This window comes from Phalacrocorax carbo, chromosome 1 (genome assembly GCF_963921805.1).
Source record: "Phalacrocorax carbo chromosome 1, bPhaCar2.1, whole genome shotgun sequence".
In the NCBI taxonomy this organism is placed as follows: domain Eukaryota; kingdom Metazoa; phylum Chordata; class Aves; order Suliformes; family Phalacrocoracidae; genus Phalacrocorax; species Phalacrocorax carbo.
In genome coordinates, this window is record NC_087513.1 from 23027963 (window position 1) to 23054844 (window position 26882).

General features: G+C 41.1%; 1 protein-coding gene and 1 long non-coding RNA gene across 8 annotated transcripts in view; one reads left to right on the forward strand and one right to left on the reverse strand.

Moving 5' to 3' along the window:
* PLXNB2 (plexin B2) overlaps positions 1-26882 on the reverse strand; it is a 258485-nt gene that overhangs the window by 41468 nt on the left and 190135 nt on the right. For all 7 annotated transcript variants that reach the window (XM_064446059.1, XM_064446082.1, XM_064446068.1 and 4 more), the window contains 8 exons: positions 24514-24628; positions 23683-23785; positions 23106-23207; positions 16288-16380; positions 15029-15110; positions 10528-10700; positions 8075-8223; positions 4987-5095 (listed from right to left, as the gene is read on the reverse strand). In XM_064446059.1, coding sequence (XP_064302129.1) covers positions 4987-5095; positions 8075-8223; positions 10528-10700; positions 15029-15110; positions 16288-16380; positions 23106-23207; positions 23683-23785; positions 24514-24628 — 926 coding nt within the window. The remainder of the gene's footprint in view (positions 1-4986; positions 5096-8074; positions 8224-10527; positions 10701-15028; positions 15111-16287; positions 16381-23105; positions 23208-23682; positions 23786-24513; positions 24629-26882) is intronic.
* On the forward strand, positions 510-26468 carry LOC135312468 (uncharacterized). Its single transcript, XR_010372011.1, has 2 exons — positions 510-1332; positions 25388-26468. It is a non-coding gene; the product is annotated as an uncharacterized LOC135312468 (long non-coding RNA).

Consider the following 26882-nt stretch of genomic DNA (forward strand, 5'->3'; position numbering starts at 1 on the left):
AGTAATCTTTCCCTTTCCTCATCCTGGCCTCAGCTGCAATAAGTTCTGGCTCTTGAAGCAGGTCTGTAAAATAACTAATTTGTTACCAAAACTGTCTGCCCTGCACTGAAAGCCAAATTATTCTGCCAACCCTTGCATATAACACACACAGAAATTAAAGACATAGCCCATGAAGTGCTATAGACACCGTCCACCTTCTTGGAGGTCAAAATGTCATTTCATGTACTATAAAGATAACTGCAAGAGCTAATTTAAGCTTCTGAACTGGGCATGCAAGTCATTAGAAACTGCTCTTTCCCCCTCCACTTCCCTCCTTTCTCAGACACAAGGCAGCCTGCTTCTTGTTTCTTCAGACAAGCCACCCACTCACAGGATATTCAACCAGAGAATTTCCATCGCGCACTCTTGGCAGCCTGGGCGTTCACCGCAGTGGCTGACCTGACCCACCAGCTCGCCTCGTCACAGCATCCACAACACAAACCAGGCTTCAGTTCCTGGGTTATTCTGCAACAGCAGAGAAGTGAGCTGAGTCCTGCCTTTCTGGAGCTGCTTCATCCAATCCTCGCACCAAGTGAGCTGATCAAATGCTTCCAGCCACTCCAGGTGCCCAGACAGACCATTTGCCTGGCAATGAACATTGTGTGCTGCCTGCTGTGGGTGGGATACTTAGGCAAAGAGTTGGCATTTTAAACAAGTAAGTTTTTGGACTGCAGGCAGCATTGTATTATCGTGAGGCAGACACCATAAGATTTTCTGAAAAGACCACAGAGCCTTGCTGACAGGTTTGATGGACAAAAGGAAGCACGCATGACTGGAAAGTCTGGATTATCATACAGTCAGTGTTCATTGGCAGCTTTCAAGCAGAATCACAAGCACTGGATGGTGGGACATGTATTTTAGTGCATAGTTCAGATGAGAGAGAATGAAGTCTAATAATATCCACATGAGGAATGGCCAACTTCGCTAAAACTCTCAGCTACACAGGAGTTCTCCTGGCCCCTATGCAGGCTGACACACAAACAAGATGTGCTCCAGGACCCAAGAATAAAATAAGATCCTCTGGAAGCAATTCCAGACTGCTACAGATGTGTGGTTTATCAGCACCAGTTGTAATGGCAACAAGCATGTAATATCCCGCTGCAAAAACCCACCCAAACCCCCCAACTACAGCATAAAATGCGTCTGTTGAGGTAAAGACTCAGGGAGAAAAATAAAGGAGTGACCTACAGCCCTCCACAAAAGAAAGACCCTGGCACCAATGGCACTGCACTGGTGAGAGCTCCCAGGGCAATTACTTCAAAGATCAAGAAGGAAAGCAGAGGATGGATGGAGGTAAGAGGAAACAACCAAGTTGGGAATAGATTAAGGTGGAAGAGTAACTGCGCTGTTCAGGTTCACTTTCAAACTTCCAGTATGGTGAACAGTCATGTTGATGTTTGTTTTCAGATCAGACTCTAATTTATCCCCCCTTCTTCTTCTTTTTGGTTATTCATCTCTTCTTCTTCAGGTAAATAGACTTCCTGATTTACTAAAAGTCATTATTTCCAAGACAGTCCCTAAACTACCTTCAGCACCTCTGAATTGTATTACACTTTTGCAAAGTTCTACCTCTAATTTCCCCATCTTACATTTATTTGAGCTTTCTGAAACCATATAGTCTTTTTAACCTGCACAGCCTAACGCTCACAGAATTGCTCTTGCAAACAGACGCCGGAGATTCCGAACCAGCTGCAAGCTCTTGGTCTGGTGGCTCAAGTCTGGAGATGAGGTATTCTGAGAAGGGAATCACGCTTGTATGGGATCAGCAAATCTCACCATATACCTGGGAAAAGTGTAACTCCTTCCTTTGATACTGCCTCTCACTGTCGTAGTAACAAGCAAATCAGATAAAGTTAACAACAAATGAAAAAGCAGGACCAGCCTTTAGGTGCGTTACTGCTCCACCTGCTTAGAGACCAGCCAAGCTGTCAGTGCTCCAGATGTACTGCATAGCTGGATATTAAAATTTAGCATCACTTCATTTCTATTTCACTAAGCAGGAGGATGGTTATTGCCTGTCAGTATACGAGGACTGGGTTACCAGAATTTAATTTCACTGGAATGGCTGGACTTGAACAGCACTCAGGCTGGATAGCGAAATTGGGATGGGTAGGAAGAAATAGAGCTTTCTACCCTTGTTATGCAGCAAATATAGATGAGGTGCTTACTGCACTTGTGGACCAGGGCATTTTAGTTCAGAAATAATTTTAAATTGAAACGATGGCTTCCCTTTTAACTGGATTTTTGACCCATTTAATGGAGCTCTCACACGTTCCTCAGCTCAGAAATGCGCTGTGCTGGCAGGCGGGGCAGAAGCACAAGTCTGAGCCCCAAGTTGTTCTGACTATTGATCCTCATCAACCCAGCTTTAAAAATGCATCTCATTGTTCAGACTAGGTATCAACAACAGCCAAATGTAGCAGTAAGGATCATAGAATGGTTTGGGTTGGAAGGGACCTTAAAGATCATCTACTCCAACCCCCCTGCCATGGGCAGGGACATCTTTCACTACACCAGGTTGCTCAAAGCCCCATTCAACCTGACCTTAAACACTTCCAATAATGGGGGCCACAACTTCTCTGGGTTACCCGTTCCAGTGTCTCACCACCATTATAATAAAACTTATTCCTTATATCCAATCTACTTGATAACTGACTATGTGCTTTTGGTGGTAGACACTAGTCACATGCACCAGAATGAGACTGTGGCGGGTATGGTGACACGTCTGCTGTACATAGACACACGGGGCTGAGCAGCTGCATTGACTTCTGGTGCACCACTTGCGCACTTCTGCCCTGTGCCACCACACACTGCGTTTAGAATGGTCACTGCTAAAGCTGAGCTATTGTGCTTTGGGTGATCAGAACACTCAGTAAAAACAGTGATAATTACCAGCAGGAGGGTAGCCAGACAACGTGCAAAAGAAAGGGGGAAATACGTAACAGAAAATTTATTTTAGGAAGGCTCTTGGAAAGAAGAGCATTTTCTTTTCTTTGTATATACTGAATAGAAGAAGTCTTAATCAAAGCACAGATTTTGCATGTCTGCTGAAAGAAGTCATCGAAGAACTGCCTGAAAACAGCAGTGAAACTAGAATGTAGCTTTTAAGACAACATCAACTGATGCAATTGTCTCCTCTGATTGTCTGTTCGCATGCCAGAAGCGCTCATGTCACTCTTGTAGAGGTGCGCATGAATGTGATGCCCCTGTACTGACTTTAATCCTACTGCAGCCCACAGTTGGCTTCATTTTCTCGTGGAACAAAGACAAATGAAACCAGAAACCAATTTCACCAGTTTTAAGGCAAGAACTGTATTACTTGCCATTGCTTTGCATTTTGTAAACAGAGTCCTCATGGAAAGATTTTTGCAGTAAATAAAAATGGTCTTTATTATGAGTTAGCTTAGTTATCTGATATTTCAGTAACCTCCATGCAGGCAGAGGTCAGCCCAGAGGAAGTCTTGGACTTGCAGGAAAACCTCCAGCTGGATGACACCTGGGCACAGTGGCTTCTCCTAGCACCTCACTGATGGGCGATCGAGAATCTTCCCCTTAAGTAGCCAAAAGCAGTGGCTGCTTATCTTGCCTCCCAGATGGGCTGAGCAGGGAATCACACCACAACAAGTTCACAGACAGGCTTCAAAGCCTACATGGGGGCTTCAGATTACATTTCAACACACTCTGTAACTTCATGTGGTTTTCATGCAAACCATGGCAGAATCTTTACACACAGGAGAAGCATAGGAGAACTGGTGTAAAACATACACCATACAATGGGTTCATGTCAAAATCTCATCTCATATAGAGTTTACTGTCATAGGCTCTGTCCTAGAGACCACAAACACATGAACACAGAAGATTATGTTCTTCTCTTGTTAAGATGAATGAGATTGACAAAGAGAGACTTAATTATAACCTACATTTCCACAAAGGAACAGAGCATATTTTCAAGCAAAAGCACCAGGAAGAGGAAGTATTCGCTTGGAAATTATGGAAAAATCACTTCTAGCCTGTTTTGCAAAAACAAGTATATCCTTTTCTCAGCTGAATGTAATTCTTGACTTATTCCACCTCTTACTGCTGACTCCTTTCCTTCTCACAAGATATCAAGAATTAATGAGACAGAAATTTAAATAAGGGTGGAGATAAAAGCCTAACCCACCTTTATGGTTTATAGATTTGCAGTTTATAGGTGTAATCTTAAATATCAATATGAGGACAGACATTATTTAAACCTCTCAACTATCATAGGCTCTTATAAATTTTAAAGACCTCATAGATACAGATAAAGCTACTTGCTGCTAAAACCACAAGCTGGACCAGCTATGACCTAGGGCCACATTTAGGGTAAAGCATTTAAGACACAAACGAAATTCTCCGTCATAGTGACACTGAAAACAAAGCACATGTGTAATATGAACACACGCCACGCTGTCTGTGGCTCTGCATACCATATTTTTGAATGAAATAAATTATTAAAAAATTAATGTACCTTCATTACTTATTCTTCAGCTGCTCTGCATCCATTCTTGTAATTAAGAACATCGGCTAGACTAAACACTGTGATTAAAATAGTGCACCAACTGTGCGTCTAAAGAATACCTAATGTTTCGCAGCGCTGATTTTTTTTCTATTTAATAGTGACACTTAAGAGATACTGTGTCACTACTGAATAAGATTATTACAGTTTTTTTCTGCCACATCTTTTTAACTTGAATTGCAAACAACATCAGCCTATTTTGAGGCTCAGGATCTATTGATCAGAATAGATTTTTGGTACACCTTTTGTATAAAGAAATACTTGATGTGTTTTCTAACATACTTGAATGACAGTGCTATTGATGGAACAGTTTGTAAGGCAAACACAAGCGACTGTGCTTAACAGGTAAACTTCTAACTTAACTAATGCACAAGGTATAAAACAGGGCTCTGAAAAAATGCACTTACCTGGTATGTAAACAGCACTTGATCTGGTGATTTACCTAATTTTCCATTGATGTTAACTTCAATTCCACCTTTTTTTGTTTCATTCATTGGTCCAACTTGACATACAATCCTAGCAAGAAAGAATGTAAGTTTATCTGTTAGAAGTAACAGCTGCAATACTGATGCAATGTATGTGAGTTACCACACACGCTGTCAGCAAAAGCACTAACTTCGCATTACCCTAAACAAGGCACTTAAATGCTGCCCTAGGTTCCCAGCAAAAACACCCAAGAATAGTTTAATCTTCTACCTAAAGGTAGGTGAGCACTGTACCCAGCAACTACTTAGCCGTCAGTTAGTAGAGATGCCTTCTACAGAAGACTCAAATTCAGCCCAGAATTCAACCCTACACTAGGTTTTCACTGGACCTGGTGATGTTAAAAAACAAAGGACATCCCCCCTTGATGTAAGAATCAGACCATCAGCTATCTTATAACTTTGTGTGTGTTAGCTGCTGATGCTTTTGTTGTGCAGCCTGCTATCCTGCAGCTTTAAACTACTGTATTTTTACACCTATGATCAAAATCCCTTTAGAATTGCTGTTCTCTGAAAAGAAATCCTCAGATAACCCACGCAAAATTGGAGGTCACTGAGAAAACACTGCCTTAACTAACACTGCTGCTGAGTGATAGCATGGACATTTAAATTTTTATTTCAAAGAGGTGATCCACAGAATATAAGCATAAGAATGCAATAAGGATTCGACACACTTGAAAACTGGCACAAATGTTTAATGGAGAGCTGATAATATAGTTAGATAAGGAGGTATACAATGTTTGCAGCCTGCACAGCGGACAGATTCATATAGGACACACCCTAAGGACCACTGCTTATTTCCTTCACTCTTTCCCTCCGGCATTATTGCTATTCTTCCTTAAGCAGCGTATGACTACTTAAATAACCCCTCAAACAGAAAAAAAAAAAACCAGACAACAAAACCAAACCCTCCAAATTACTGGATACAATGTACTTAAATCGGGACTTAAAAGGATCGTCAAGTCCCTCTGCAGATCACTCCAGACTTTTCTGCCTGGGTACTGGCAAATGGACAAAATTCTCTAAATTCTTGCATGTCCTGGCATGTGTATGGCTGCCTGAGTCTGTTCCTCATCATCTCTCTACTGTATTCTTGGAAGTTGTATCTTCTTGTCAGGCAGAAACAGGAAACGGTGCCTTTGGAGGAATTTCTAGCATATGTCAAGCTAGGGAAAGCAGTCGGGGGCCGGGGCCGGGGGGTGAGCGTGGGGGAAATGCTGAAGTGTGCTTAGCAGGGATTTTAATTGAGAAAAGTTCCCTCCCCTCCCCAGCACTGGCATTATCTCCCTTCCCCCACGTTACAAATGGAAAACTATGAAAAACGAGAACAAGACTTCTTGAAGGCCAACAATTAAATCACCACAGAGCCAGAAAGCAGCCTTAAGTGCCTTAAATCTCACCACTCTCCTGCCCATGGGAGCAACTGTCTCCTAAAAATGACTAGCTTTTGACTGCAGAAGGACAGAGGAGCAAGAATAGGCACTCTTTTGTTGTTGTTGTTAAATTAAATAAAAGAAGGTAATAATAAAACAAAAGAATGGAGGAAGATAAAGACAGAAAATTATAGACACCTATTTGGAGATTTTTAATAACTTTTTTAAGGCTTCACTAATGGAGAACATCCTTCAAATCCCCCTAATTTGTTGATAAATGACATTATGCGAGTTGCATTTGTTCTCACCCATTACCACACTGGCAGAGCTTAGGAAACCAGTAATGTTGCTATGATACAAGGAACCAGTCATCTTGGTTCTGGCTCCTTTCCACATATTTAAAAAATATTAAAAAGCTTTATAAAAAAGCCAAGAGGCTGGGGAAATTCTTGTAAGGCTATGCTGCAATTCATTGCAGCTTTTGCCAACACTGAAAATGTGGAATGGGAAAAGATGACTCTGAAAGAGTTGGGAATTTTGTGGATGGTGATGTACACGTAAACGCATGAGTGATGGCAATGGATTTTGGATGGCAATGGATTTTGGAAGTAGTAAGAGATATATGGCTAGATATACATTCTTAAGTCCTAGGGACCTGGGAAGCTTCTAAATCCCTGATCCCCAAAGTGACTAAAGCTAAACATTTTTCAAAAGCTAAAAAAAATCACTTAGGTATCTTCAAAATCCCTTTCAAAACATGCCACAGAAAGCAAAACGTTACTGTATTACACTTTAAATTAACTGAAGGGAAAGAAAGCCAAGGTTTCAAAGGCAGCTTTAAATATCAAAAGTGAATGAAAGAAAAATCACAGTGCTTAAAATATGTCATTTCTTTTAATATTACTACTGAACCTTCATGCTATGCTTTTTATTAGCTAATACCAAAAGGGTATTTCCCTCTTGAAATTAGATGCTTGATATAATCTGTAGTAAACACCTAGATAGCTAGAAGAATTTAGGCACTTTGTTTTAATTTTTGGCACTGCTTAAGAGTGTGACAAGTAATGCACAGAACATCTACCAACCTGCTTAGGCAATTCAACATTCATGGACTCGTTGGCTCTGCAATGAAACTTAGTCATCTAAAGCTAAACCAAAACTCCGGGCTCCCTCCCTGCCCCCAGGAAAGAAACTTTGTGGCTGCAGTAAAACAAAAAAGATTTAAGCTTCCCCTTGCTTTGCCTGCTTTCCCATAAATCTTGTATGCTTGGCTGCACTGTGGTTCAGATTTAGCAAAGATTTTAATGACTTGATGCACACCTACGATGCTCTTAATTTAAAAACAAATAGTCTTGAGATATCTGCAGTAATAGTTTATGAAAGATTTTCAAACAAATACAGAAAAAAGTTCAATCAATCAGAAGCAGGAATTTACGCTATTGTAAATTTGTCGCTGTATTAGGATCTATAACAATTTAAAATAAAGATTCAGACATTTCTGTGAAATATTGCAGGTACATCACACTAGTTCTTTCTTCTATTGATAATCTTTATAACCACAGGAAGATCATCTTCTCCTGAAAATGCACAGAAGTTCCTTTTTTTCTTCTAGTATCTTGTCAAAAATATCCAGCAATTACCTTGTTGAAACAGAGTAGAATTCCTCTTTGAAAAGACATTCCTTGTCTGCCACCGTTATATTTTTCACATCTTCTGCTTTTATTCCCAAATTAGATCCCATTATGGTCAGAAGAATTCCACCACTTAGTGGTCCAGTTTTTGGCTCAATCTGTGTTTGCATGGGGGAAATTAAAAAACCAAAAAAGCAAAATTAAATATTGCAGTGACCATGATGCTTTATTTAAAGCTACTTTGACTTACCCGTACTCACAATGCAAAAGATGTTTCGTGTAGGACCCCCCACAGAAACGTGCTATGTGACGCTTTTTTATTAATTAATCATTTGCTAGCTCAGAACCAGTATTCATCAGCTGCAGGTTTCATGTCTCCTGTGGCAGACAGTTATGTACAAAACTCTTGCTTGGTGTTTACTCTGTTTTAAGTTTGCTTCTTCCACTAAAGCACTGTGATTTTGAAAAGTAAATGGATCGGGCTCCTCTCACAATCATTTCATGGAGCTTTTCCAGCATTTTTTTGCCATGATATTCTTCCTTCAGGCTCATACCAGAACACTGCAGCTTCCGACACACAGTGCTGCCCCACATAGTGTCTTCAGAAGTTCCTCTAGTTCCCTGATCTTCCTTCTGCGTCACGTGGTAGGCTGCTGCAGCACATGGGCTGACGCTAATTAAATAATTTGCAATTAAAATGAGGACTGAGAAAATCCTGCAGTTGCGGTGGACTTCTCAGGTGGAAATATGGCCCGAACAGGCACTTGAATTCTGGGTATTTGTTGGGAGACTAACCTGCTTTCCTATGTCATATATGGGGCATGTCCAGCAAGACCTTTTCAGGCCTTCAGCTTTGGAGGGCTGCAAGTTTACCATCAAGAAGAGCGAAGTTGCTCAGTCCCAAAAGCAGTAATAGGAAGCCAAAAAAATACAGCTTCTGAAAGTCTGGAATTTAATGTCTGCTCCACCAAAATCAGAGTTTCTTAGATCTAAGCAAGCCTGGGCACAGATGCATGGCTGCTACTGCCTGCTGCCCAGCCCAGCTCCAGAATCACTTGCTTTGTCTTCCCAGTGGTTCAGCTTCCTAAAACTTCTGCCCGCTAGCCATCGCTTTGCACTCAACCCATAAATAAACTAGCTGAAGAATGACTCAACAGTTGGTGTAGATGTTTCCAAATATTTTGTTCAAATCTGAAGCCAACAAAAGCTTTGAAAAAACTAATATTTTAATATTTAGTACTTAATCCATAGTCACGTACAAACAGTATTCCAGGTGAAAACACTTTTATTTTTCTTAATTTTCCTTCCCACTCAAATCATCTTTATATGGGCATAGCTATCACACAAGTATTCTTCTCCACATTTTTTGTCGAGATTTCAGGGTATTTGCCTTCCTTGGCAGACTTCAACTGTTTACCTGCCATTTTTTCTTAGATACACCATCACGTGCAACATGCACACCAGCATGCCGCTGGTCCGGCTGTACCCACACTGCACCTCTAAATGCTCAGCCTCAGGAGATTCAGCATCTCTACCAGTTTGGGCAGGTTCCACCGGTGGGGTAGAACCACAGGTTTCAGAATTAAAGTTCCTACTGAGCAAAACATCCCTGTTATGACTCTCAGCCTCTGACGTACAGCTAACACATTTTGTGATCGCTTGGAATATGTTCTCATCAAATGGTGTGTCTGAGTTTCAAAGCACCGATACCACTGTCGCAGCGATTTAGATTTTCCCAATGGAGGTACATATCACTCTTTTCTCAATAATTATGCCCAGAAGAACAGCATTTAGCTTGTTGCTGAAAAAGACAAGGATTTATCACTTCTTGCTTTGGCTACTGGTCCACCAAGGTGGACCACGCTCTTCCCTCGCCCTGGGAGAATGCTCCATCCGCGGAGTAAGTCAGGGGTGCGCATTTGGTCTCTCTGACTTCTTACGTTCAACTTCTACAGCCTTGGGTTTGATTCCAGTGTGGACTGGAAAATATGACTGACACCTGAAAAACACATTGTGATGCAAACCCAACCTGCTCCCTTATTAAATACTATTTAAAAGTCTAGTCTTAAGCCTGTTAATGGGCCTGTGAAGTGCTTGTAGTTCCAGGAGCAGTGAGCCTCTCTTATAGACTTACTTCAGGTAGAAGGGACTCCAGGAGAGAAAAAAATCCATGGTAATTCCCAGGAATCAGCTGCCACATTTAAGTGTACACTGCTAGCCTGGCTTCTGGCACAGTGAGGACAAGGCTTGAAAAACAAGGAGTCTCAAAGACTCCATTCAGTCTCTTATTTTGATTCTTTACAAATCTCTCTCACACATCACTACTGGCATTATTTCCTTGCAGCTATTTCAGAGGCTTACTTGACACCCTAGGAAAAAAACTGCCTTTCAGTATGAGCTTGCTTGGATGCTTTCTCCTGAAAAATAATACACTGGTAGGGAGAGGAAAAAAGCAATCTTACGCGAGTGATTTCTGGATGAGGACACGTGTTGGTGGGAGGAGCGTGACAGAGTTTTTCATAAATGCACTTGCTGGGCTTGCCATCTTCTTCACACCAGACACACTTATAATCGTGATGGGCCGCGAGGCATAAGCTGCAGTCGCTTCGTCCGTAAGAGCAGTTGTACAGAGTCACTGAAAAATAAATGGTAAATGCACTTAGACATTTTCTTCTCTTTTAACGATAATCGGTGTGTTATAGGAAGGAAAACTAATCCTATGTACAAAGTCTGCCTGTTGCTCAGTTGAGTTGTGTGAAGAATATGCATACTCTGTAGGTAACCCCTGAATGATGCTGAGAGAAAACTTTATTTTTCCTTGATTGGAAGAACCTGAAATCTATCCATGTGCAGAGTATGAGTAAACTATCAAGTAGAATCTAAATGCATTTTTGTCACTCAAGCATTGTCAAAATGTTTAAGTACAAAGTCCTTTCTTTGACTCGCCTCAGTGAACCTGCCTATACAACTGTTCAAGGACTAGTTCAACCAAGCAGGTTCTCTTGGCATACCAGGACTCAGATGTGGAAGGGTATAAACTCTGCCTGGGTGTTGGTAGGGACAGACATCAGCTGGCATGGGACCTCTGCCAGTTGGGTATTTAAAGGAAGAGAGCTGCCTTTGTTGGCTGTTTCCAGGATATTCGGGCCTTTCCAAAATCATTGCTAAAGCCTGAGTCAAATAGAAAGTTAACACTTACTGAAGTGTTATCTTTTGTTCAAATTAATACCTCTTCATTTCTTCATTCTTCTCTATTTTCTTGCTTTTGTTTTTCCTTTTGTCTTGAATTGCCATCCTCATGTACACCTTATTCCTTCTGTAGTGGGGTTTAATTCTAGTTTTTCTGAGCCAAGAAATCAGGTCTGACAGTCATGCCTCTCTTACTGATGAACCACACACCAACTGTCCCAGACACTAAGCTTGTTTTGGCCCCCATCAATCTGCAGCATGATGCACAGTCATGAACAAAATTAATTTCCTCAAATAGACACAAAGCCTTGAGACAAAGCTGGGTGGTTCGGCACCATAAGGAAAGCCTGGGCTTGCAAGAAAACATTTGGAGATGCACTTGAGAGCTAGCCCAGAAGAAAACAGACTGAAAAGATGGCACATACTTCTCTAGGGGAAGTTGCAAATTGCACAGATTACTCAGCCTGAGTGCTGTGCTTCCCTGGGAAGGTGTGTTGATTATCGTAAAGAGGGTAACTTCTTTCTTCCTCCTTTTCTGCCCTTTCCCTTCATCCCTTCTTCTCTCTTTTTGGCTGCTCCTTTTTTCTGGCCACGCAGCCTCACCCTCTGCCACCGAGGCTCTGGCACTTGTTGAGTCTTCTTGTAAATCAACTTAACCTACCAGAACAGCAGAAAACAATCCAGGTTTCCTCCTGTGCTCTTTCAAGAGTTAAATGTGCTCACAGATGGGAGTGGGGAGTACAAGTCAGAGACTCAACATCTCCCCTTTCCAGTAGTGATAAGCTGGTTTATGTCCTCATTAAGTCTCAAGAAATGGTACCCTTTGTGACATTGGGGTTTTTTCAAAGGAATTTTATCCTTAAAGATGCAAGAAGTGAAGTGAGGTAAACAGAGGTGATTAGATGCGGGCAAGAGAGCCTAGGATAAATCCCTTTGAGACTGCATATGGTAAAGGCCATCAGAAATGTCTATTTAAAGAAAGCTTTTATTATTAGAGGAGCAGGACTCTAGGAAGGACACCAGCAAAAGCACCCTCCAGTCACTAACATTTCAATGTGCTTGATATCTTCCTAGATAACAGCAGCAGCAATAGCTTTTTAAATCTAATTCCAAGAGGCTACCGTGTCAAGATTCCTACTGAAATGAAAAAGTAAAATGAGAATGCTGGTTTTCCATTATTTTTCAGCAGTGCCTTTATTCCCCTGCCAGGCATGAACAATAATACAGATGCCCAAAACTTGGCTACAGTCTCACTGCCACCTGCATGAGAGCACAGAACCTCATAAGGGCAGTTTTTCTCTAAATTATGCATATTTAATAATCTTGGCATTCAGTTTCACAGCTAGTCTAGTAGAATAACATGGTTTTATTCCTTCCCTTACACTGAAGAGTTAATGGAATGATGAAGGCTGGTTTTAACCCTTCTTACATCTAATCAGCATATCCACTTGATTTCAAGAAGTTCTACCAGCACAAACTCAGTCGAGACATCACCGGAGGTGTATGCAAAGCCAAGGGACTTTGGCATTTGTAAGAATGAATCGATGAGAAAGAGCATCCATTTGATTCAACCCCAATCTTGAATTCTCAAGGAATCGATGAACACAAAACAAGAGTAGCATCATTTGCTTCATATACTGAGCACGTCAATACAGAAGTCACTGAGCAAGAAATATAACCCAAGCAATGTTATCAATAGCTTGTGTGTTAACTATTCACTCTATATGTTGGATGTGAAAGCAATGCTGGGGTAAAGCACCAGACTAACAGCCGTGGTACGCTGCTGTTTGCTTTTACAAGCAGAAGAGATGGTGTGGGCAGCAGCAAGGAAAAGTTTCCTCATGTCTACGCTGCAAATTGTTTTCACAGGAATCAGACTGCTTTCTTAATCCAGCAGTCTGAAAGGCTGCTACTGCACGGGGACTTGAGCAGGTAATATTGTTAAACAAATCCTCCCCTTGCCTTCCTAAACCCTGCATTTCCCACCCACTCTGCCACATGGCCACCTGATATAGCATGGGAATATGCTTACTGAATTACTTTGTTATCCTGCATTGGCTGGACAGGGATTTTCATCCCATCCTTCAGTAAACAATGTCAGCGCTGCAACGTCTTGACATGCCTCACATCCAGTTGCATAAATGCAGCGGAGGAAGCTATGGCCTTAAAGCATTAAACACTCCCCCTGTTCACTGATCAGCTCATTAAATGTACCAGCAGCAAGCCACTCATTAGATTCAGACTCTTATCCATCACCTTGAGATACCAGCTGTGAAATCATTGATAAAAAGGACAAAGGATAAAAGGGATATATTGGATTTCATACTGTTCAGAACCCCTGATGGCCTGAGATGTAAAAATGCTATCGTAACTTAGTATTCACTAAGTGTTACACAAAGAAAGGGTTCTTTCACTGGCAGGTTCAAAGGTGCTTCTCAGCAGCAAGCATACACCCAAAGCCAATCCTTTTCAAGATGCATAAAAAACATTACGCTCTGGATTTCATTTGGCAAGGAAAATTAAAAGCAGGAGAGAATTTGGATTAAAAAAATCCCTTTTATAATAAAAAGACACATTTGTTGATAATTTTTCAATTCCGCTCTTGCAAGGATTCTGTATTTCAATTTGAATGATAACATTTTTTAAATAATTTCACTACTTCTTTTTTTCTGTCTTTCCTGGACTGGGAAGAAAGATGTTGGGAATATTTGGTCAAAATTCTGCAGTTTTAAACACCACAGCCTTTGGAATGGAAATTAAGACAGTGTGAGATTGTAATATGACCTCCCCATAAAATTCATGCCAGGCCCTCTTTTAAGTGCTTTCAGCACTGCACACAAAGCCATAGGGAAAATCTTCTAAAAACATATTTCTATGCTGCCAATAAGAAAGGGAGTAAATTTAAATATTGTACAGATGGAAAAATATGGTCTGAAGATTTAATCTGAAGGGGAAATTACTTGTGGGCAATATTATGTTTCCTGACATTGACTCATCACAGAAGTAACAAGTGTGTTGCCTCACAGTTTTTGCAAGATTATGCCTTAAACTTCACCCCAAAGGAGCGTAAGGTGTGTCCCAGCTCCCAGATACTGCTCCACTGATTTTGATGAAGCTTCCTCACCTCAACTCAGGACTAGGTTCACTGACATAATTGCTTCATTGTTGTACATTGAAAGAAATAAAAATAAAGAGATAAGCAATTTATATCAGAGACCGAGTCTTTGTGCTATAAAAATATATTTTCTGTTGCCATAGAAATTAATGAATAAAGTAAGCAGCTGAAAGCACACTGAATGTTTCTGTGTATTGCTGATCGCCTGCAGATGTAAAGACTGAAGAACCTGTCTGAGACCCAGCTGAAAGTTCAGATTTCAGGTGAAGTCCATATGAGTGGCAGTGAGAAGGATCTCCTTTCTGCTATTGGAAGGGGCAAGTTCACTGGGGAAGGGGAAATAGCCATTGAAAAAACATAAGTCAAACTACTTAAGTAGGTTTGAACTGTGAAGCTTTGCTATTAAGACTGCCCTTCACAGCAAAAGTGAACTTGAAAATAAAGGTAGCATACTTAAAACAGCCTTTAATACATACAACACTGATGTTTAATTCATGAGTTTAGTATTAATAACTTTTGATCTCTCAGATTTAATTGATTCACCCAAATCAGCAAAACCTACAAAGGTAACGTTCTTATTCACATAACCCCAAATTGTGAAGGAATGGATTCCTGTTTACTGTAATTAACCTCCCTTTAATCCCATATTTCATACTTACCCATCAGTTTGCTGTCAATCTTGACTGTATCTGTTCTCATGGATAAGTTAAGTTGTATGGTTTCATTTGCACTATAGGACAGCTGGAAAAGATGACACAATAGAGATATTTATACCTTCATTTGGCAAGGTTCATTTCATGCATTTTCTATGATTCTCAATAATCAGAGCTGTGAAGGTTTTAGGAACTATCCCAAACCTTATGGTCTTTTTTTTCATCTCGGCCAAATACATTTATAGAAAAATGTTTTAATGAACCTAATCCTTCACAGTCTGAATTTTCAAGTATCAAGGGACAGCAATAGCTGAATACGTGCTTTTCATTAATTTAATTTATATTTGGTTATAAGTATCCAAGCAGCAAAGGTACTGTTCAGATTCAGTAAGTGTAGCTGCTGATCCTGCTGAGTTCTCCCTTCCCACACCATCTGGCCCCATTACTTCTGTGGACACGGCAGACTCGCACCACATGGAGGGGAAATCTCTTGCATCTTTTGCAGTGCAACCCCACCGTTATAGCCAAAGCACAAGGTTCACATGCTCCAAGACATAAGCTTCCACTCAGACCGAAAGACAGCAGCAAAACAACCAGTGGGGAAGAAAAAGAGCAAAGAAAAATACAATGGCTTTATAAAGCAAATGCCTTGTGCTAGGCTCAAATGTTGCATAAATGCTAATTAGTTCTCAAAACTGCTGTTAGTAAGCTTAAAGACATAAAGGTTAAAGTTAGCATAACATTTGTGAGTCCTGATTTGAGCTTGGTAAATAGACTACTTTTTTGAATATTATTTCCTTTCTTTGTAAAATAAACCAGAATGAAAGAAGCCTAGCTAGTAAGTAGCCAAACAACAACATATTGTTACCATTCCCATTTTTGCAGATGTAAAATGGGAAAGATAATGAATTGGAGAGGGAGAGCTCTGAACTTCTCATCTTCTACCCTCAATGATTTCACCAGATTGCATAAAAAGTAAAGAATAAAAGAGAAATGGTCCTGAATTCCTCCAGGGACAGTTCAATGAATCCATGGATTGCATAGATAGAGAAATCAAGAAGGATCGAGGTCTTTGAGGGGAGACCTCAACATCTCTGAGCCAAAGCTGCTGCCTTTGACTGCTACTGCCAAAGGAGAATCTCCATCAGAGGTAACTTTCTCCTCTGAGGGAAACCAATGTTACCCCTATATTTCTGGACACATGCGGACACTGGAACTATAGAAACTGAATATACTTAGTAGGTGAACTATATTTTTGCATTTACCTTTTCACTCATGAATGAAAATTTTCCTTGTTCTGATTCATCAACAGGAGCTTTGAAATCAAATTGGCTGTTTCCAACCTCAAATTTTTTATCCTATGGAAGAGAAAAGTTCAGCTTAAAATTTGTTCAGCATCACCAAGCATAATAAAATATCACTGGGCAATATCCTGTTCAGCACTGGAAGTAGTAAGACCAAATAGAGAAGGCTAACCAGTTAAAGTCATCTCCTGAAAACAAAGCTAGTGAAACACTGAGCCAGCGCAATCTGCTGCTTTGCTGCACCTTTCTGACACTCATTAAAGCTGGAAGCACTAGAGCAGTACAAGTAAACAAGAACATATCTAGCACTCCATTTCAGGGAACAGTAAGAAAAAGCCAAGAGATGTAAATACTGGATGGCTTCATATATCAGTTTTGCTATTAACAGAGCTGTGTGAGTTCTGCCCTTTACGGTTTTCTCTGAAGGGTTCCTGGGCAGAGCAGGAATGCAAGAATTACATGGGAAAACAGAATGAACATCTCTGAGACCCTGCTGGCTTTGCTTCTCCTGCCTCACCGCGATTCCAGATGTGTTTTCACAGGACAGTCTTTGATGGCAGCACCAGCTTAAGGGTATTCCTGGCTCCTTTCCCCTCTCTTCTCCCTAGACCCTAAATCCATTCATTCCTGCGGTTAGGCTGCAGCACATACCAACCTGCGCTGCACTGTGCTGGCAAAACTCTTGAGCTCGGTTGTTCTGTGATTCAGTTGAGGAGCTGAGCTGGCTAAAAACCAAACACATCACCCCATGACACTATTTCTGTGCTGGGTCTTTCTCCTGCTCTGCCCACAGCACAGCTGCGCAAACAGCTTTGCCAGAAGAACCAGAGAAAGAAATAAATAGCAAGGATATTTTCAGGCAGTACTGTTGGTAAAGACTTATGAAATCAGAGCCCACTGTGGGACAGGACCACTTTCACCTTTTTAGAATCACAGAATACCTTGGGTTGAGGGGCCCTTCAAAGACCATCTAGTCCAACCCCCCTGCCATGGGCAGGGACATCTTTCCCTAGATCAGGTTGCTCAAAGCCCCGCCCAACCTGACCTTGAACACTTCCAATGATGGGGCATCCACAACTTCTCTGGGCAACCTGTTCCAGTGTCTTACCACCCTCATCATAAAAAAAAAAGTCTTCCTTATATCCAATCTAAACGTACCTTTTTTCAGTTTAAAACCATTGCTCCTTGTCCTGTCACTATAGACCCTGTTAAAAAGCCTCTCTCCGTCTTTCTTATGAGCCCCCTTTACATATTGAAATGCCGCTAAAAGGTCTCCTCGGACCCTTCTCTTCTCCAGGCTGATGAACCCAAACTCTCTCAGCTTTTCCTCATAGGAGGGATGTTCTACCCCTCTGATCATTTTTTTGGCCCTCCTCTGGACCTCTTCCAACAGGTCCATATATTTCTTGTACTGAGGACTCCAGAGTTGGATGGAGTACTCCAGGTGGGGTCTCACTGGAGTGGAGTAGAAGGGCAGAATCACCTCCCTTGACCTGCTGGGCATGCTTCTTTTTATGCAGCCCTAGATACGATTGGCATTGTGGGCTGCAAGTGCACGTTGCTGGCTCATATTTAATTTCTGAGTGCATATATGCAGTGCATATTTAATTTGTGCAGTGGGTGGGGACTTGGCTGACAGGCTGCACCCAAAGAGTGGTGATAAATAGCTCCTTTTCCAAATGGCAACCTGTCACATGTGGAGCCCCCAGGGATCAATATTGGGCCCAATGTTATTCAATGTCTTTATAAGTGATCTGGATAACGGGGTGAAGTGTAGCCTGATGAAGTTTGCAGATGACACCAAGTTGAGTGGGGAAGTAGACACTCCAGAAGGGAGAGCTGCTCTGCAGGAAGATCTGGATAGGCTGGAAGAATGGGCCAGCAAGAACCTTATGAAGTTCAACAAGGAGAAGTGTAAGATCATGCACCTGGGAAAACATAATCCAGGAGTGCAGCACAGACTGGGATCCACCCGGCTGGAGAGCAGCTCTGTGGAAAGGGACGTGGGGGTCCTGGTGGACAGGAAGCTCAACATGAGGGAACAGTGTGGTGCTGTGGCCAAGAAGGCCAACAGGATGCTGGGTTGCATCAAAATGGGCATCACCAGCAGAGATAAAGAGGTCATTATCCTGCTCTACTGAGCACTTGTCAGGCCACACCTGGAGTACTGTGTACAGTTCTGGTCCCCGCTCTACAAAAAGGATGTGGACAGGCTGGAAGGGGTCCAGAGAAGGGCCACCAAGATGATCAAAGGACTGGGAAGCCTGCCATATGAGGACAGGCTGGAAGAACTGGGTTTGTTCTGCCTTGAGAAAAGGAGGCTCAGAGGGGATCTCATCACCATGCACCAGTACTTAAGGGGCAGCTACAAAGAAGATGAAGTCTTCCTTTTTACACGGAGTCCCATGGAGAGGACAAGGGGGAATGGACACAAGTTGCTCTTGGGGAGATACCAACTGGACACCAGAGGTAAATTTTTCACAGAGAGGACAGTCAACCACTGGAATAATCTCCGCAGGGAAGTGGTTGACTCGGCCACGTTGGACACCTTCAAAAGTCGTCTGGACAGGGTGCTGGGCCATCTTGTCTAGACTGCGCTCTTCCTAGAAAGGTTGGACTAGATGATCGCTGAGGTCCCTTCCAACCTGGGATTCTGTGATTCTCATCCACAAGTACCTCCAAGTCCTTCTCCACAGGGCTACTCTCAACCCGTTTAGCCCCCAGCTTGATATTGCTGGTATTGATATTGGAGATTGCCCAACCCAGGTGCAGGACGTTGAACTTGGCCTTGTTGAACTTCATGAGAACTTCACTTTGATGCCTTTTGTGGATGTAAAGGACTAGTCCCTGCTTTTGTCCAGAACTGATTGAGTCTTGGAGTACACGGCAAAAAAATAATGGTTGCTTGATTCCTCTTTCCTGCTCCCAGGCTTAGGAAGTGTCCTGCTGTCATTTAAGCCTTGTGTATGAGGACCTTATCCTATTTATTTGTAGCTACTTCTTCAATGCTGGAATCACTGGTAACTCATGGGCCACTAGGTTTATCTGAATAGTGCAGTGGAAACCTTTCCTATTGCACTTTCACTGTGACAGGCTGGGTGACAGACACAAAAGCCCACCACGGTTTGAGGCTGAGGATGAGCACACGCTTTAACCAGGTAAAGGGCCTGACTGCAGTCTCTGGGAAGTTTGTGTTATAGAGGGGAACAGACCTTTTACTTCTTCCTTCTTAGAAGCTGCATATAGAAAATAAACTACTGACTGAGCTCTGAAAAGCCTCTTCTAAAAGTTTTACAGCACATTCTTTTTTACAGAAAGCGCCTACATACTCTAAGTTTTAAAGCACCTTACAAATCTCTCTTCTGAGGAACACTGCCTCACTTTCCCTACTCTGCATTTCAATATATCATATATTTTTCAGAAGTGTTCAAATTCTGCTGCTGCTGGGTAAGGCTTTCCCACACACTTAACAGAAGGCACTGGGAGAGGGGCTTTGGTGTGTGTGACAGCTGCCACCTGGAGCAAACTGCAGTCAGGAGTTGCCATAGCAGGCTCTCGGGCAGAAGGCCACAGAGCTCACATTCAGCAGTCTGGATGCAAGAAGACACACTGGGAAGTGGGTTACGCATCAGACACACATGACAAAAACCTATCCAAATGGGAAATTACTTTTAACGAAAATCTTTGGAGGATTAATAAGCTTATCTTGATGCTGATACATCTGTCTCTTCTACTGTGCCAATCTTTCAAGGACGTAGCTGGAGAATGCCTCTCAGAAGTTGCATGCAATACGACTGATCAGTACTAAACTCCTCTCACCCGCTTGTCCTGGATGAGGCTATTCCCAAGAGAATGAAGACAGCTTGGATTTACTTCTTCCTACTGAAATTATTTCACAGAAGGAGGGGCAGAAAAATAGCCAACAGCTTCTCCTCTTTTAGTCTATTTCCCTCCAGCAGAAGCCCTCAGGAGATTTATTTATTGTACTCTAAACGCTCACAAGTTAAGAGGCTTGTACAAAACGCGTGAGCTTATTCTTCCACTCTCAGTTCTGCAATAGCAGTTTTAGAAGCCATCCACATCTTCTACTCACTGGGTAAGCCCAAACCTTCACTGCTAATCTCCACCTAGAAACAGAGATGCTTATATGCATGATATTGCCTAGTGCACTTAGTCACCCATGATTAGGTAGGTTGTGCATCACCCTTTAAAGCAAAGCACAGATTAAACCAAGATAATAGAGCTAATAGTTCAAAGTGACAACAGAACATTCATTCTTGCTGACCAATTTATTCTAAGCAAGAATTTAGGCGAGGAAAATGGATACATACCAGTGTTCCTTCTATAAAGACCTTAAATGTGCTCACAGCTGCATGACTGCTACTTCCAAACACACTGTAATGCCCAGCATATCCTGCGGCAGAATCGTTCCACATGGGAAGCCATATGCTATTTTGCCTTTGGGCTGCAGGCCAACCCTACAAAATATCCATCCATGCCTTCCCCTGAGCCACCCTGCCCTCCATGAGATGTTTACCGAAGGCTGAGTGCAGGTTGAGCCATTACTCAAATGAACCTTCGGTGACCGAAGTTATTGCTTCAGATAGCATAGCCCCACAGGCATGAGTGCCTGTACAATTACAACTATTTCATGCCTTATTTGTTTGTTTTCACATATACTTATAGGTCTGTGTATACAGCTGTAGTCACTGTGTGTGCCTATTCAAGTCCTGGCACTATTATTTTGGCTTAAAATGCACCTCTGTACCAGGATATATGGTGCTCCTCCCATGACAGAGGATACGTTACCACAAGGCTCTCACCTAAGAACAGTTATTCTGACATCATTTGACACTCATTGCTCTCCAGCATCTTTCCAGCCTAGGGCCTATGCATTCATCTTACTCCTTACAGAGACTTGCATTCCATATAAGCCTTCCAACTTCCAAGTTAAATAAGCGCATACTAGGTCTCATCTGTAGGCAAACTATTAAACACCACTACGCATGACAAAGCACTCAATCCCCAGGATGTGTCTGCCCTTGTTAAATGTAATTGATACGCACAGGAAAAAAAAAGGGCGGAAGCATTTTCGCTCCCTTTTCTCTACTAGTGGTTTAGAAAGATTGAAGTGCTTATTCATAGAATGATAAACTAGATGAAGGAGTTTAGGGGTTCCTGCTGCTGCTTCTCCTCCTTGGAGGAAAAGGGTCCTCTAGAAGTCAAAATTCAGTGCATCTAGATTATGCACCTGCCCTGAATTTGTTCTTGAGAGAGAATAGGCTCTTCCACTTCTATCAAGGGAGCAGGGAAGGATTTTTCTCTTGTCCAGAAAAGATGATCTTCACAACGCTAAACAAAACACATGTGAGTAAATTCTCTGGAATACTTTTCCATTTTTAGCAGAGAGAACCGTGGCCTTTAGGTCAAGTGTTGTGTCCCACATCTTGCACACAGCCAGACATCCTGCCAGGGACCAGTCCTGGCACCTCGGAGAACAGATCAAATTCACTAAATTGCCTTTCTTTGTTTACATATATTTTAAGGTCTTCAAGTAAAAATGTTTATTTTTGAGTATATAAATTTTCTATTATCTCATATATGTCATATGTTTGTATAACATTTCAATTTTATATATTATTATAGAAATTTTATAGAAAAATATACAATTTATAAAGATATAAAATATATAAATATATCAAAATAAAATATATAAATTTTATATTTTATATAAACGTATGTTTGTATAGCATGGTCTTGATGTATGTATAGTGTAGTGTTTCACAGCATGGTCTTCATATGGTTGTAGTGCTTACCGGTTGCTTTTTACCCTTCTCTGAATACCCTTCTTAGATTGTTACTCTCCAGACCTGTTTACCCTTTTCCATCCATTGGCAGGTGTAGCAGAGGTGATAGAAGGACTTTGTAAGCTACACAGTACTTCAATTTGGTAAAGGGAAAAAAAAACCAAACTAAAAAACCAAGAGCCTTCCTTCCCTTGGTAGATGGCTGGTAGTTTAAGCGATCGATGTGATCTCCAGTATATCTATCATCAATTCACATTTACACAAAGACAACACAGAAACGAACAATAGAAACTAAGAACAAAACTAAGAACTAAGAATTGGTTTTAAAACTTTGCCTTTATCAAACTAACAATAACATTTTATGCATTGACTAGGTTATAAAGCTTGGAGTCAAACTCTGGCTTCTTAGAAGCTTTGTAATTTACTTTCTGGAAGCAAGTAGTGAGAAAGAGAAGCCTTTGCTACAGACGAGAAAATACCTGATCATCAGGTTTGATGGTCACACACACAAGAAAAGCAAAAGATTCTAAGAAACATTTAATTTCTGAGGGCATTTTTTTTTTTGTTTGAAAAGTGGAAACTGAATTAAGCACACCGAGTGATGTCACTCTAGAACAAAAAAAAGGTGAGTATTTAATTAGAAAAAAGATATGAAACATTTACAATTCCTAAGTCTCATTTTATGAGACAAAAAATAATTGTCAGTGTTTCAGTAGGTCCAGCTTAAATTCTTTAATAAAAAACCCCACATCTAGTAGTCCAAATATTTTGTCCAGCTCTGATTCCATCTTGGTGATTGCTCTACCCCAGTAACCAATATTTCATCAAACTTGAATGAGTAGTTCTTTTTCTTCTTTAAAAACAGTTATGAGCAGGATCTCCAAGGAACACAAACTAATGCTTTAGTTTAGGGGTGTGGCTGCAGTTTAAGTGGAATGCGAATGACAGCTAGCTTTGAATTAATCTGCTTACCTGATAATAATCTAGATTTCTCCCCTCAAAATACACCTTTGTTGCGTACTCCACAGGTATTATTGGAGGGTTAGGGTTTAGAAACTGCGGGCATTCTTCTTCCTGGGGAGAGAAACATTTTATACGTTATTCCAAATAAAAAGTCTTATCACAACAAGCTCCAATGGCCTTCGGACAATGGAATGATTGTTCTGAAAAACTTCATGCTTAAAATACAGTGACAGATTTGATTACACCCTTTCAAATTAGACATGCTAAAAATGACTGCAGCATATGTCAAAGCTGTGGGTGATTATCTTTCCCAGCCTTGAAATCTTGTTCCTCCCATTGAAGCAAAATAGTAAAAAGAACAAAAATATCCTTTCAGGAGTTATTCAGTCTCACTGCCCCTCCTCAATCACACCCTCAAATTCCCACCCCCGCACTGTCACTGGAAAAAAAACCATATCTTACACTTCTGGAGGTAACTTTAGAGTAATTTTTAAATCCCTAATTCAGCCAACTTATATGAGAAAAAAGCAAAGAAAATATCGAAGCGTTCTAATAAAAGCCTAATAATCTTATTTTTAAACATTACCATATTTTGTTTAATCACACCCTGTGCTGAAGAGGACTCTTCACAGACATGTTCCTTCAAGACCCACTGGCAATTCCATCTATTGCTTGCACAGGAATAGCATCTACAAATATAACATGATAGTCATGACAAACTGTCAGGCTTTTTCCCCCACTGACAAAAAAAGTAAATTAAATTCCATCTTTATTCATGGAGGGTAGATCAATCTGTTACAGTGTCCTTACTACATTACACTGAAAGCTTCATAGTAAGAACAGTTCAAGAACCCCCAAAAGCTATTTTCTCCCTTAAATATTTGAACAAGGATCAGAAATCCACAGCATCTTGTACAGACTTTGAGATCAAGTCTGAGAGGAGTGGAAATGATCTCGCTCGACCTTCATACACAAGATGGAACACAGTGGGGTTTGGGTTGGCGGCGCCTGCCCTGGGGAAGCAACACCTCGAGCAGGGTGGACGACGGGGGCAGAGTCGGCTTTGATTGTCCTATTTGAACATGCTGCAACCCAAAGCACCAATCTAACATTTGAGGGGACAAGTAGGTAAGCAGATGTCCACGGAGCTCACATGCAATGGCAATCCAATGAACTGGCCTTTATTTATACATGCCATGAATATTCCCATTCCACGTGGTTTATGTTGCTGGCTCACCTGGTGCCCTTCAACCACTTTTCAAGTCCATTAAAATGTAAGAAAAAGGATTTGGACACTGGCAAATTTTGAGAGTGCCAAAGGCTTAATTATGAAATGATGGAGTAACTCAGCTGCCAGTTACCTGAAACACCATGCTACAGGATCTAAATACCTAAGTTAAAAAGCTGAAATACTTACGGCTGGTTTTCAAAAAGATTCATTGCTTCTTCACAGTCATAAAAAGGATAAGTATGTGACGCAAAAAATGTCTTGTTCTGTTCAAAGGTTAACTGAAGTGGAACTGAAACATGATCTATCACAAAAGAAAGAAAAAAATCTAAGTGGTTGCTGAATTCTTTAGCTCTTGAGCTGAATGATACAATGAAAATACTTTTATTATTTTACAGGACATAAGCAAATATTTAACCATTCTGTTGACACACTGGATCTTATGACCTGTTATACTGCAGATCTATAAGCTCTGTTTTGTCTTTTTAAGCTTTGCAAATTTTTCAGCGCCTGCTTGTCAGAAGAAAAGCAGAGATGGGATAAAGGGAAGAAGCAAAATTATAGAATAGCTTTGTTTTATGGAAGTGTTTCTCAGCAGTGCTATCGTCATGCTAGAATTTTAAAGAGTCTAGAAGAATAAGGAAAGTGAAAAAGGAGATAATTGATCACAGATGAAAACTGGCCTGGGAACAGTCATTTTACATAAAACATTTTCTTAAATGTGAATATGTCTGCATGTAAAATTACTTGTTTCATTTGTGGATTAAAACTGTCATCGTCATGTGAATTAACGCAAGCGATCTTTGTGGTTAATGCCCAACAGTGCCTGCAACACTAAGTTACCACAGGCACTTGTGATCTTCAGTTTGCCGTACACGATCTCTCCACGAATGTACTTCTTGTCTGGATCGTTACTGAACTAAGAGTGGAAAATTCATCTTCAGAAACGGGTGCTTTCCTTAGCACAGCTGTTTGAAATACCTTTTGCAAAAATCATTAAGCCCTTATGACAAGCTATTTCACAAGCTATCGGGCAATTTCAAACTCTGCTTTCCTTGAACAGGTTCTTCAAAGAAGCTGCTTGGCTGGAAGTCACCTTTGCCACCGCTGGGTCCCCTTGATTATTTCAGACTGGTAGAAATGCCAGAAGATTTCTTAACAACAGGACTGTGAAAAAGTATCCTTCCTCTCTAGAAATGTCCTATTCCTTTTGGAACCAGCCACAGCTAAAGTAACCTGGACTTTCCTAAAGTCAGTAGGGTTTCTTAACAGTAAATGGATGGCTCGGGACTTTTTGTCACATGGTGCCAGGAAGCACCATTTGTGTTCATAACTGTCTGCCTTCTGCCAAAGCATCTGCCAAGCTTCTGAGCGTCTCCATATTACTTTTAAACATCCTTTCAGATGGATCCCTGTCCAACCAACTCAGAGAGGCATATTATTTCTAGGTGACTTGGTTAGTCTAATGCCATCCCTGGCAGGCTTCTAGTCTCACATTTTATGCTGGAAGACATCAAGATGTCATGTTTATCAACCCTGTTGCTTTATGTCCTGCTTTACAAAGTATTTAGGGAATGTGAACTGACCCCAAATAACAGAGTGCTGCTTCAACACTTAGCATAATTTGATACTGTGACACACCCCAGATAGTTTAAAGTTTAAGAGTGAGATTTTGACATCATTACTCTTCCTGCAACTAAAACTGGATTTTGACCTGTTTCAGCCTTAGGAAAATTGAAACTTATCCTGAAAAGTGCTTCCAAGTACTGGTCTGACAGTTCATGGCTGTCGTGATACATATAAAAGGGTTATCCTCAAGGGTACCTCTGCAAGGTGCAAGAGCACCTGTTTTTTTGTTTGGTTGGTTTTTTTCTTTCTATTTGTTTTTAAAACGTGATACATAATAAACAGTGCTGCATAACTAGTTTTATTCCATGTATTTATGCATCAAGATGTATGAATAAAGCACTATCTAGGAAACAGCACAAGAATTATGGTTGGCAACAGACCATAAGCATATAATCAGTGGTTCAGAACAATGATATGACCTTTGATTATATGATCACATATTTTTCCACTGGACTTACTACTGCAGAAGCTGGAAGGCACATGGTAGAAGAGGCAGAAGGCTTTAAGAGAGAAAGGACAGCCACTGATCTACAGCTGACTAGAGCAAAACTAAGACATGAGAGATTAAAAACTTCACATCTGAAGTGCATATGGGGCTCTTCTGGCCCCACAACTTGGAGTGATTAGGTTAAGGTTAGAGAAGCTGGGTTTTGTTTGTTTGGGACACAGCACCTCTCTGGCTCTCTGGCTCCATGTCTATGCCTCTGCCAACCTCTTGTTTCAGGCTCCTGGTAGAAACACGGGGAATGCAACACGTGTAAATACAGCAATGGAAAAAGTTTGAGCAAACCTTTTTTTTTTTTTTTTCTTTCAAGTGTTTGAAGGGGCAAAGTTCAGCAGCAGACTATTTAGGGAAGAGACTGGAAGAGGAAGAAAACCCTGTATGCAGCTCATATGAGCGCACCACATTTTAAGTAGCAGGCTATGCT